General features: G+C 39.0%; 1 protein-coding gene across 1 annotated transcript in view; it reads right to left on the bottom strand.

The window, feature by feature from the left end:
• Nucleotides 1-12,500, bottom strand: part of LOC125028001 (transcription elongation factor SPT5-like) — an 18,381-nt gene that overhangs the window by 582 nt on the left and 5,299 nt on the right. The window contains exons 2-23 of the mRNA XM_047617246.1: nt 11,472-11,558; nt 10,586-10,918; nt 10,206-10,340; nt 9,885-9,979; nt 9,415-9,552; nt 8,984-9,218; nt 8,701-8,791; nt 8,130-8,241; nt 7,119-7,377; nt 6,762-6,873; nt 5,789-5,991; nt 5,572-5,663; nt 5,194-5,389; nt 3,617-3,742; nt 3,235-3,466; nt 2,818-3,118; nt 2,470-2,573; nt 2,169-2,294; nt 1,767-1,931; nt 1,336-1,451; nt 1,116-1,217; nt 1-662 (exon numbers count right to left, since the gene is read on the bottom strand). The exon at nt 1-662 is cut by the window's left edge and continues 582 nt beyond it. Coding sequence (XP_047473202.1) covers nt 534-662; nt 1,116-1,217; nt 1,336-1,451; nt 1,767-1,931; nt 2,169-2,294; nt 2,470-2,573; nt 2,818-3,118; nt 3,235-3,466; nt 3,617-3,742; nt 5,194-5,389; nt 5,572-5,663; nt 5,789-5,991; nt 6,762-6,873; nt 7,119-7,377; nt 8,130-8,241; nt 8,701-8,791; nt 8,984-9,218; nt 9,415-9,552; nt 9,885-9,979; nt 10,206-10,340; nt 10,586-10,918; nt 11,472-11,543 — 3,474 coding nt within the window. The 5' untranslated portion in view covers nt 11,544-11,558 and the 3' untranslated portion in view covers nt 1-533. The remainder of the gene's footprint in view (nt 663-1,115; nt 1,218-1,335; nt 1,452-1,766; nt 1,932-2,168; nt 2,295-2,469; nt 2,574-2,817; nt 3,119-3,234; nt 3,467-3,616; nt 3,743-5,193; nt 5,390-5,571; nt 5,664-5,788; nt 5,992-6,761; nt 6,874-7,118; nt 7,378-8,129; nt 8,242-8,700; nt 8,792-8,983; nt 9,219-9,414; nt 9,553-9,884; nt 9,980-10,205; nt 10,341-10,585; nt 10,919-11,471; nt 11,559-12,500) is intronic.

Here is a 12,500-nt window from a genome sequence, read left to right as displayed (position 1 = left end):
GACATCACGCTCCTTGTCACACTTGACATACAGAACATAATAATAACTTTGAGGCTCTCTCATTCACCAAACATTACAGCACTGACTTAAATTCTGCAATACACAATACAGGTACTCGCAATCATATCTGTGTATGTACTCTATAATCAGATGTATGTATGAAAACATGATATGTACATGGAAATGTGAATGAAACTATGTCACTTCCTCTATCAAAGCATTAAATCTTGGGTCTCTGACATTCTGGTACCTATCCAATTCACTCAACCATTGAGGGACATTCTTTTACTTCCAATACATAATTAAATTTACATTTATTATGACTGGAGCTCAGCCAACCTGCCACCTGCAGACACACAAATCTAGCAAGGCTTAATGTGCTTGCTTTAAAAATAAAAGTACTACTCTCATATATATAGACCTACATACATCTTTTAGCCTTAGGCAGAAAGGGGGGGGGGGGGGGATGGGAGGGGTCATGCCTCTTTCATGGCATCAGCAAGAAAAGCTTGCACTCACAGGCATACTGATGTTTATTTCATCTTGCATAAGTAGCGCAACTGCAACATCTTCACATCAGCATGGTCCAGCTTCACCACCCCTTCACTGTGATCAATGGAAAGGAGGTTCCCTGTCTGTTCCCTTTCTTCACCAAAGATTACCTGGAAAGGTGAAAAAGGTTTTCAAAATTATGTTTATATTAGATGTACAGTAAGTATACACTGGTAATATTAAATATTCATCATTGTCACTTAGAATGTTCACAACATTTTTTTAAAGGCTGACAAATTATATTCCAAAGACAATAAATACAAGGGACAGAAAATGGACAAGTTGAAGGAGAACAGGGAAAAAAAAGAAGAAAGACAAGAAAGTGAAAGAGAAGATGGGGAAAAAGAAAAAGATGGACAAGAAGGAGAGTGAAAAGGGGAAGGCGAAGAACAAGAAGAGGGGGGGGGGGGGGGCAAGAAATTGAAGAACAAGAACAAAGACAAGTGGAGGAGGAACAAAAAAAAAAAGAAGTGGGAGTGAGAAGAAATGTTATTTGAGAGACAGGAGAATAAAAATACACTTTGGAGAAGAAAAGCCACTTCAGCAGAATCAATTCCACTGACCTTGACCCGATCACCCTGGTCAGGATCCACAGGTTCCAGGTGCTCCCCAAGAATATTGACAACTCGCTCCTCCTCTGGCAGGAACACTGAACACATCCCACCCTGTAAAAAGAAAATATCAACATGATTCTCTGCACATAGAACAATTGCTCAAACACAAACAAGTTCCAGTTTCATTTAACTTCAAATTTGAACAAGGGGTAGGCCCTGTGGTACTTACAGAGACTCCTCGGATAACACCTGTCTGGCCAATCAGACCAGAGTCATCGTGGGTCACCTTGATCTTTACCACAATGTCCGTTGTCTGCCAGTCATGCATGCTGAGAGAATCTAGGCCTGTTGACACAAGAAAAGTATGATAGTTCCTTCCAGTGAGATTTCAGAAGATAGACTCCTGAATGATGATGATAATAATCATTAGTATTATTTTCATTACAATAATTATTGTTATGATAATTGTAATTGTAAATTATAATTATAATATTCATAATCATAATAATTAAAATAATTATAATCATAACAGAAATACATAAACAAAAAAGTTGACAACAAAGATTCAGATTTAGATTTATAAACAAAATTACTTCATAATGCTGAAGAAAATATTAAAAATAATACATTAGGTAAAAATTTAAACACAGCCTCTCATACCTGCTCCTGGTGTCTGAGGATTGTAGGGGGAAGGAGCTCCAGGTGTCATGGGGCTGTATGAGGCTAGAGGAGATGGAGAAGCATAACCTGACCCAGGTGAAGGGGAGCCCTGGAATCCAGCACCTGGACTTGGGGTTCCAACATATCCAGCAGGACTTCCACCAGCTGTAAAAACACACAAAAAACATGAGTAAACATGTTGAAATGCATCCTTTTACAAGAACAGCATGTCATCAACTTGTAAACTTCAAAGTAAATTCTAATTGTAAAATGAACCATATTCATTACATTAAATGCAAATGAGATAAAGTATCATCACAATACAATATATCTTTTGTGTTGTGAAGATATTCAATCTCATTCATATCTTTTCTTTTTGTAAACTATTAAAAAATTACTCACGCTGGTATCCTGAAGGCGAGGGCTCAGCTTGGTATGGGCTGTAGTTGTGGTCTGAGCTGTACACTGTGCCAGGGGTCTGAGGGGTGTATGGACCCTGGCCTGCATCAGACTGGTAGCCTGGAGTACCTGTGTATTTTGATGGAAAAATTAGGCAATCTCCAAAGCCAGTAATTACAGTCTGTACATCTCAATTCTTCTAAGTGGAATCTAAGTGGAATTTATTATAAAAAAAAACAGATAACAATAGGTTTTCAGACAACTCCTAAAGAGTATCTATTTTAGCAACTCCCTTATTACTAACCAGGATTGTAAGCTGGGGAAGGTGAGGCATCATCATAGGAGTACTCATCGAATTCTGAAGTCCTTGCAGGAGTGTTGGTGATGGTAGGATCCCACGCTGATTGTCTGGAGATTGATATACAAGATGCATTACATAAGCTGAAGTAGAATACTTGAATTCATTATAACCTCAAATCAGCAAAATGTAAAATTTATGACCTTATCACATAATATGATAATACAAGCCACAGCTACATTTTGGTATTAAAGAGATGCCAAATCAGGTGAAAGCTTAATTTCCTACAGCTAAACAAAAAACAAGACACACTATGGTATAAACTAAGGGCATGGTAACAATCTCTTGACTTACCTCCCAGGAGTTGCTGAACCATCGTGTGATGGAGTCATGCTGCCATAATGAGGTGTACGAGACCCTTCGTACTGCGGAGTCTGTGAGCCATACATCGGGGTGCGTGAACCAGTGTTGCCATACATAGGAGTAGCTGAGCCGGCCCAGGTAGGAGTGCGGGCATAGGAGGTGACTGATCCAGACCTGGCAGTGGCCCCCACAGCTGCCACACGGGATCTGTCCACAATAATGGTCTGGCACTTGGAGTGGAGCTCCACACGCACAGTTGTGTCAGTGGCATCCTTGACGATACCAACATGACCTGGAAAATGTGATAAGAGGATCAGCCTTTTTGCCCCTATAATGTATCAAACTTCCTGGCAATACTGCTATTTCTGCTTCACAATTAAAATAAACACCAAAAAGAGGAAAAACTACCTTTGTATGGTCCTTGTGTGATCTTAATAGTCTGTCCAATGATACCGCGATCACGTCCCATGCCTCTCCCTCGTCCTCGTCCGCGGTTCCTATCCCCAAAGCCACGGTCTGCACCCCCTCCTCGTTCAGGAGCTCCACCTCCACCAGCAGGGTGGGCAGGGGAGCTGAGGCGAGGGGACATGAATCCCGTGCCCATGCCCATTCCACCCACTCCCAGGCCTCCACCTGTGGACTACCGAAAGAGAATGGGGGATAAATGCATGTCTCTATAAATAACAAGGAGATTAATGCACTTCAAAGAAGTGCTAAATGTAGTACTGGTGGTTAAAATTTCACATATGTATAACTATTCTTTAGCAATAGAATCTACATCATGGCTCACCTTTGCACCACCAGCCTGAACCAAGTGCCTTGTCTTGCACACAAAAATACCACCATTCTCAATCATCATCTTCGAGTGGAGGAAGGCAAAGTTGCGATATAAATGACGGATCTCACCTTGACGACCCTGAAATTCAGAAACAGGAACTTGTTAGTGAACTGATACACACACAATAAAGTTCATTTTTAAAATGACTTGACTTTAATCTAGTCCTTACATTCACAACTCTCAACACCTAAAAGCATCTTCTGTATACATCAATAAAGTTAATACCACATTGAAGGTGCTGTTTTACATAAAAGATCTGATATTTGTGTGATAATAACTGGTAGTCAACCACTATGATTTTTATATTACATGGCAATGCTAATAGATGGGAAATAATGTTGCCTTTTTGTGTGTCTGAAATCTCTCTGGGACTTTCTTTTCACTATTGCAGGTTATATCTGCAGTTTGAATATCCCCCAACTTATTAGAATACATATAAATGAATTCTCACAAACATATTTGACATGAAAATATTAAAATTTGTTTCATTATACTAAGAATAAAAAATTAACTCCATGTTTTCTATATAGTTGATGACATTGTTATTACGTATCAATACATGATTGGTGGGACTAACCAACTTGTTCTGTGTGTGTGGAGGATTAAAATTTGAACTTAACCCAATGCCACCGAGGAAAATTAATAAAAAATGGGAAAATGCTGTGCTTATTTTCTATATTTTTTGTGAAATATCTCTGCACATAGATGGCTCTGCTGTGCTTAGCCACAAAGTAGTCAATTAGTAAACTTTGTGACTGTACCTAATTTGAATTGGAGGGAAAAAAATATTTTTTACTTATGCTATAAATGTCGATGGTGTTCTTTTTATTATAAACATTATAATTACTATAATGTTATAGACATTAGTAACAGCAAAATAAGATAACGTAAAATATTTTTGGGAAATCAAAGAAAAGGGTAAACGGGCGAGACAGGCAGTACTCGTAACTGGCTCATTGGGGATTTAGTACAAGTGCAGCCATCTATGTGTAAAAACAATCAAACAAGTAACTCACAGTGGGCATAGCACATATGTACACGTCATGCCGGTCAGCACTGGGTTAAACATTAAGGCACCTTCAGTGGTGTATTAAAAGTTGATCTTGGGCACTCCCATGGCACATGCACACTACAGATCTGGATTAAACTTAAATATTAACTTTAATGGTACATACAGAAAACACTGTATGAGACACCTGAAGACTAAATGGATGCTGAGAGAATGCAGATAACATTTACTGTGAAAACTAGTAAAGCACATGATGAAGCTTGTCCTTTTCTTCATCTTAGGAATCTTATACATGGGATGAATACACATGTGAATTAATCTAATGTAAAATTCCTTCAGTATTCGTGTCTGCTTCAATATACTTCATTCCAACTTTAGGTTATAAACAGGATAGGCAGTCTTGAATGAAGACATGAGAGAAAGAGCAAGAAAAAAGGATAAATAATTACTTGAAATAAATAAAGTAATAGTTAACATATAAAAACCAAACAAATTCAATGAAAATGGAGGATAAACTTACCGAATGTGGACCATCAATAACCTTAACGACATCTTTGACCTGAATGGTGTTCTGCTCTGAGTCGAGGGCCATGGCTCTACGGTTCTCCTTTTTCTTATGCACAGCCTGGGGCTTGACATGAACTAACTTGCCATGCATGTTGAGAACCTGGAAGTTCTCCTTCTCCAGCCGCACGATGACAGCGACAGTTTGAGCACTGCGAGGTGGGAGACGAATTGAAATAAGCACAAGTTCTGTAAGATCCTATATGTCAAGAATAAAAACAAATGGAAGAATACTGGAAATCACAAAATTCAACAGATGGAATAAAGAAAAATGAATAATAAAAAAAAGAGATAACAAAGGATGGATGAATGAAGAAAAATAGCACCCGCTTACTCTAGCGACACCAGGTCTCCCCACTGGTACTGTCCAAGGGAGTCCACACCTGTTGCTACGTCCGCACACAACTGGAGATCTCGAGGCAAGACCTACCGAGCAAAAGCAAGCATTAAAGTAAGATTTAACCACATATTTCTAAACTGTACAGCAACAAATCCATTTTGCTAGAAATGATAGCAAATTGGGCAAAATCTGACAAGAAGACTCTCCTCACCTTGAGCTCGTGCATAGTCAAGTCGGAGAAGAGGACAATCATGTTTTCCTCTACACGGACAATAAGCCCAGTGTCTCCCTCGTAGCGGCCGGCAATCACCTTCACGTGATCTCCCTGGCTGAAATACTTTTTCAACTCGTGAGCCATGAACTCAAGCTCATCTTTAAGGTCTTCGTGCCTGGGTAAGATGGTGATCTTGTTGCCTGAAAAGCAAAGCAATATATTTCATTCTAATGCAAATGAAATCTAAAAATGAATATCAAAATACTAATAAACTAGGCTCTAAATGTGAGAGTATTAACCCAATGCCTTTGGGTTTATGTACTGTCCCCTGTAGATTTTTGTGAATTTTGTTACATACAGCTGTCTCCACGTGTGCTCAGCCAATAAGGAGTCTATCAATAGGCCCTACTTACTGCACCTGATTTCCCCATTCCATGAATTTGTGGGAAAGTGTTTTTTTCTTTCTACTACTATTAATATTGATATTGTTATCATTCTTATTGATATTATGATTATTAAATTGTTAATAAAATATCAATTACATTAACCCATTGGCGACGGGTATAGAAAATTAAAAAAAAACTCTACGCTCTGGCGAACCGCGGCAACGCGCCGACTCTGAGCGCGTGAATTCGGTACATCAAGCCGAATCATTGCCTCGGGGCGCTTTGGCGCGCCGCCGCGGCGGACAGCCGCACGCCACATTTCGGCTGTATTGTTATGACGCCTATAGGCGTGACCCGACGCCATTGGGTTAAAGACAATAAAATAATAGATATGACACTTTCAAAAACTCAAGGAAAAGGGTAAACAGGTGACTAAGCACTTGTAGAGCCATCTATGTAAAGACAATAGATGAACTTTTTTTTTACATTGGGCATGGCAATGTAGTCTTGCCACCTATGGGTTAAAAAATGAATATATAAATAAATAATATCTCCAGGACAAAACACAAAATTTGTACACTTACCATCAACACGTGTGACGCGGCCCATCAAGTTCATCAATTCACCCTCGCACACCTCAACGTTATCCCCGGGTGCGAAGCTGTGCCCTTCATCCTCGCGATTGGAGGTGGTGAGCTGGAGAAATAATTAAAGGTTGATTTAGCTTTGAGATTATAAACCATTCTCTCTACAATCAAGACAAAAATTATATCAAATTCTTTGAACAAAGTGCATATATTTTTGTCTGTATAAAAAGAATAATGATTTTGACCATAATTTGATAGAATCTGCTCATAAGCTAAGCTGTAAACAATATTATATATTTTACATGTTGGGAACAACCGTTTTACAAACTGGGAGAGCAGGAAAAAAATCCATACCTCCATATCTGCCAGACTCTGCTCCTCAAACTTCTCCAGTTCACTAAGTGTTGGCTTGACACCATCAGCCATGATAGCTGACATGGCAAAGGTCTTGTACAGGTATCCCTTGCGCGTGAAACGGTTGCCCTCAAAGATGAGGAAGTCACCATCTTGCGTAACTTCCCCACCAATGGCCCTGATGGCATCAATGTCAAAGAGCTTCTGTGCCGGGCGGCGGAATTTCTTTCGCTTGAGGTCATTGTCGGACTGGCTAGATCTGTTGGGTGAATCGTAAGATTATAACTTTCCCAAATCTACATGGTTTCACATGCTGGTGTGAAAATTATTGAAAAATACTACAGATCGTGCAAAAACATGACCGCATTAAAAAAAAAGATTGATGAAAACGTAGAAATAAAAATTATTATAATTCATAATATGTTTATAAAAACTGAATCTGTGGAGAATTCAACATTATGCAAAAGCAGTGAACCCACTTATGCTGGGAGTGCACATATACATACACTGTTTACTATAGATATTTCATTATTTGTTTATATATAGATGGCTCGAGAACCACTTAAGCACCAAGGAGTCAATCATTAATTCTATTTGACCTGCCCTATTTATATAATTAACATTATACCAAGAATAATCAATAATAGCAATAGGAGTAAAAGCTTTCTCACAAGAACTCAAAAAACAGGAGAGACCAGGTAGGCCTAGTAACATTCCTTGGTGACTTATTGTTTATGAAACCATTCATGTGTAAACAAAAGAAACAAAACAAACCACTGTAAACAGGGTAAATATCTAGCATCACTGGGTTCACATTTACTTTAAAACTTATATTACCAAATCTTTATAAAATGGAATTTATTACAAATAAAGCAACACCTCCATGCAAGGAGAAGTAGGAGACACAGAGACCAAAATACATCTATAGAGAAAAAGGCTGAAGAAAAAATAGAAAAAGTACAAGACATGGACATATCTAAAAAATAAAGATATCTCTCTGCAATGGTTCACCTTAATGCTCCTCTCATGCGAGTGTAGTCAATACGTGGGATGAGCTTCAGGTGAACATTGTTCTGGGAAGCGTCAACGTAGTCTACCTGCGCCAAATCATCCTTGAAGATACCTGGAAATGGGTAGATTTATTTTAAAAAAGTACAGGTTCTCCCTTATGAATGGTCTCATAATCTTCTTGAAATTATGTGAAGAGGGAGCTATTCAATTCTTCACAAAAGTGATATTTTCTTTTTTCTATTTTGCAACCTAACATCCCTTATCCACTAGCCACTGTCTTATATACTCCATAGCCTATTACTCTATTTGTCTAAGACTTGGTCAAAGACTACCCCCAACAAATTTCAACAATGACTTGCACAGGTACCACATTTTAATATTAATGCAGTTAACTAGAAATAAATATATACTGGGTATCCAAGGCATTTTTGCAAGGATATACCAACCAAACTGTGGATTCAAAGACACATTTCAGAATCTATGACCTTTCATGAATACAAGTCTTAATCTTTACCCATTAGCTGACTGGGGTAAAAACAATCCTCCCGGTAAGGTAATAAAAACAACTCACCTCTCTTGAGTCTGACCCAGGCTCCACGCTTCAAAGTGGGCACTTCCTTCACCACTCGCAGCACATCTGTCATCTGACTGATGGGCACCATCTACAAGATTTTGCAAGAGGCAATCATTAGAACTCCCTCTTTTCTTTCAATACTTAAGTTCACACACCAATTCACCAAAACGAAATTTCCTATTAAATGTTCTGGTTATTTTTCAAATATCCTTAGTTTTTATGATTCAACATTAGTCTTCAAAGTTACACCTATCACACTCAAAACTGATTAATCTCTTACGGTCTGCTGCCATGTCCCCAGCCTGAGGTTTGACACGCCTTCCATTGCTGCCTTGACGTGGGTCTGCTTGTAGGCCTCAAAGTAGAGGTACCCCTTCACACCCTCTGGAGCCACCACTGATTTGATCTGCAGCGGCTCCTCTGTGAACTGGTAAGCAATCATTTTGCGCATCAGTTGCAAGCAGGTGATCTTCTCCTCACCAATGCGACACTTGACCATCCAAAGATTGGGATCCCTGTAATGGAAGAGAAACATCAAGGGAATGTTCATTTCAGTAGATATATCCCAAAATCATATCAATATCAAATTCCTGAGTTTGGTGGGAATGTCCCAGATATGAATATATCAACACCGGAGAGATTTTAATCAAACGCCACCTCCTATACCAATCAAAATTTCAAACCTGAATCAACAAACACAGGGCTACTCACTTCACACCGGGCAAGAGAGTCTGCTGGGTGATCTCATCGCTCATCTCTTCGCCTCCCTCACCAAAGCGCATGGCAGCTGACGATTCCTCAGCATACTTGCGACGGTAGTATTCTTCAATCTCCTCCTCTCGTTCATTGCTGTTGAAATTGAAGTGTTTAGTTGGTTGGTCATTTGCCATATATCTAGTTTTTTCTCTCATTTGCTTTTCTAAATGTTAAATCCATGAATAAATCTATGAATAAATCTATGAATAAATCTATGAATAATATATATATATATATATATATATATATATATATATATATATATATATATACACACACAACATCAGTCATAATCCTCCTCAAAAAAACAAATATATGAGCTTTCTCATCAATAATGATGTTTAAACGACTTAAATAATACAAGAAATCTATGAAAGCTTTCAAAACTGGATTTACTATTCAAAAATACATATGCAAATACTCACTCCCACACACTGTGAGCACGGCGGTTTGCTTCAATCTCCCTGGCTGTAACACCCACTTCTTCCTTCTCATTCCCCAGTAGATCATAGTAGTCTCCCTGGTTATAAAACAAATAAATAAATTAATTAATCAAATATCTATGTTATAAAAATATCAGAAGATTCTCTTTTTTATACACTGAACATAGTCACAGAAAGTAACAACCATGACAAGGATATCCCAAAATAAAGAGTTCCTATCCCCCCTTAAAATAACAACAACAAGCTGAGGCATATCCCGAGCCAAAAAATAGCATCCTGATGAGACAAGAGAGACAAACCCACCTCGTCCTCATCATCATCTTCCCCTTCATCGTCGTCGACCTCAGCCTCTTCCAAGAAATAGTCAGACACCATTCCTCGCTTCTTCTTCTTCTTAGGCTGGCGGTCATCCTCCTCATCCTCCTCACTGTCATACTCCTGGATGAAGGGAGAGAAAGTCCTTGGATGATATACATATATATTGGGCCATAGGAAAAATTACTAGAAAGGAAGAAGGTGGAAGGATATAAAGGAAATATCTGTAGCAAATATTTAACTATTGATGTTACTTTTTTCAGAAAGACAGCATATAAACACTAGTATTTATGTTCATAAATGAACAGGTATTCAGTTAAAACAATGAAACTATAAATGCCAAAAAAAGACAACTAAAGGTCACCTACTGAGTTGGCAAGATCCTCCCCGTCCGCTGGCTCTTCATCTCCGCTGATTTCTTCCTCGCCACTCCTTGCCTCTTCTGCCTCATCAGACCTCACCGAACGGCTTCGGCTTCTGCTCCTGCTCCTACTTCTGCTCCTGCTTCTACTCCTGCTACGGCTGCGGCTTCTGCTGCGACTCCTACTTCTGCTCCTGCTCCGACTCCTACTCCCAGATCTGCTGCGGCTCCTGCTCCTACTGCCACTGGCACTGCGACTTCTGCTTCTGCTGGCGCTGCGGCCTCTGCTCACACTGCGACTCCCACTCCTGCTTCGGCTACGACTCCTGCGCTGCTCTCCCTGTCAGAAGCGGTCATCACAGGAAATTCAATTAGCAATGGCAGCATGAAATGTAAAAAGAGAGAAGTGAATATACAAGCTGAGTAATTAAGAGTGAGATCTTTTGATTTGGACAGTATTGCTAACACAACCGTATGCATTGCTATAAGTGAGGTTTTAGTGGTTTTAATTGGCAGTCTGACTGCAATGAAGGTGAATTGAATCACTAAGTTGTGAGTGAATACTTGAGATTCCTATAAAATGAATGGTAGAGCTGGAGAAGGTAGAAGTATGTGCAGTCTATCATTAAAAAAGAAAGAAAGAAAGGGAAAAAAGAGGAAAAAAGGAGGTATCTATGACACCTGATATTACTAAAGGCTACCATACAATATCTTGTTTTTTCCATAACTATAGACTCAATGACTGCATGGTAAAGGGCAAAGAAGCCATGAAAACAATCATAAAATTTGTACAGAGAGAAAAGACAGAGAAAAAGAGACAAGAGAAAGAAGACAGAGAAAAAGAAGATTCCACCAAGGAAAGAACTGAACAATCACAAATAGCGAGCCCTCACCTCACTATCACTTCCTCCCCTGGACTTCTCATGGTCAGAGTCGGAGTGGTAGCTAGCCTCGCTGTCCGACATTTTGGCAAGCTAATCCTGAAAGAAATAAAATACATTAACATTAGGTAAATCTTAGTTAAGCTGCCAGGTTGCAAATACTAACAATATTGGCACTGATACACTGCTTCTGTCTACTGCTCTTAAACAAGTTCAAATTCTTTTTTAAAAAAGCAAACTAAACACACAAAGCCTAAATACATATTTTTTTTTATATATATATGAAAGATTATAAAAATCAAAATAATAATAATAAAACAGGAATGAACTGTACATATGAAATATCAATTACATCTTGTGAAAGGTGAACGGGGAAGGAGAAAAATGGATTTAGCGAGACAAAGTAAACCAAACGATACCAGGATTCCCATTCTCACTACCACATCCCATGCTCCATTTACAACACCACAGAAGAGGGAACCAACACTGTGTACACTTCTCACTCACAGTCAAGCTAGAACACAGTCATCTCCTGCACCCTACCATCCTGCCAGACTTCTAACGCCTGTCAGACTCTCTCACTCTCTGTCATAATCAAGTATTCGTACATTCAGCTTATTCACCACGAACCGATCAGTTTGGGGAGAGGGGGGACTCAGGGGATTCGAAGCTTATGTTATGATATGATGGGTGCGGTTGGAGAAAACTGTCTGGGTGGTAAGAGAGTTACTAGCTATCGACATATATGCTTCAGTCATTGTGGGGAGGGGGAAGTGGGGAGTTTTTGACAGCCCTTGCAAGATGGTACCACGATTATGGCTTATAGGACATGCTTAAAAATTTGTAGTGGAGAAGACAGGACTTCTAAATCTTCTCTACTCTATCCATGTACCAGGAAAATATTTCTTATGTTTACTTTAATATGCATCAGTGTGGTAAAGAATATTTTAATAAGAGTCTATGTCATAGTTTCCTCAAAAACATCATCTGGGAGTTTATGGCAACTTAGGCCTATCAATTCTAAACTTTCCAAACTTCATT

Source organism: Penaeus chinensis, chromosome 8 (genome assembly GCF_019202785.1).
Source record: "Penaeus chinensis breed Huanghai No. 1 chromosome 8, ASM1920278v2, whole genome shotgun sequence".
Taxonomy (NCBI): domain Eukaryota; kingdom Metazoa; phylum Arthropoda; class Malacostraca; order Decapoda; family Penaeidae; genus Penaeus; species Penaeus chinensis.
The sequence above is the reverse complement of the archived record's forward strand: the minus strand, read 5'-3'. Positions and strand labels throughout refer to the sequence as shown.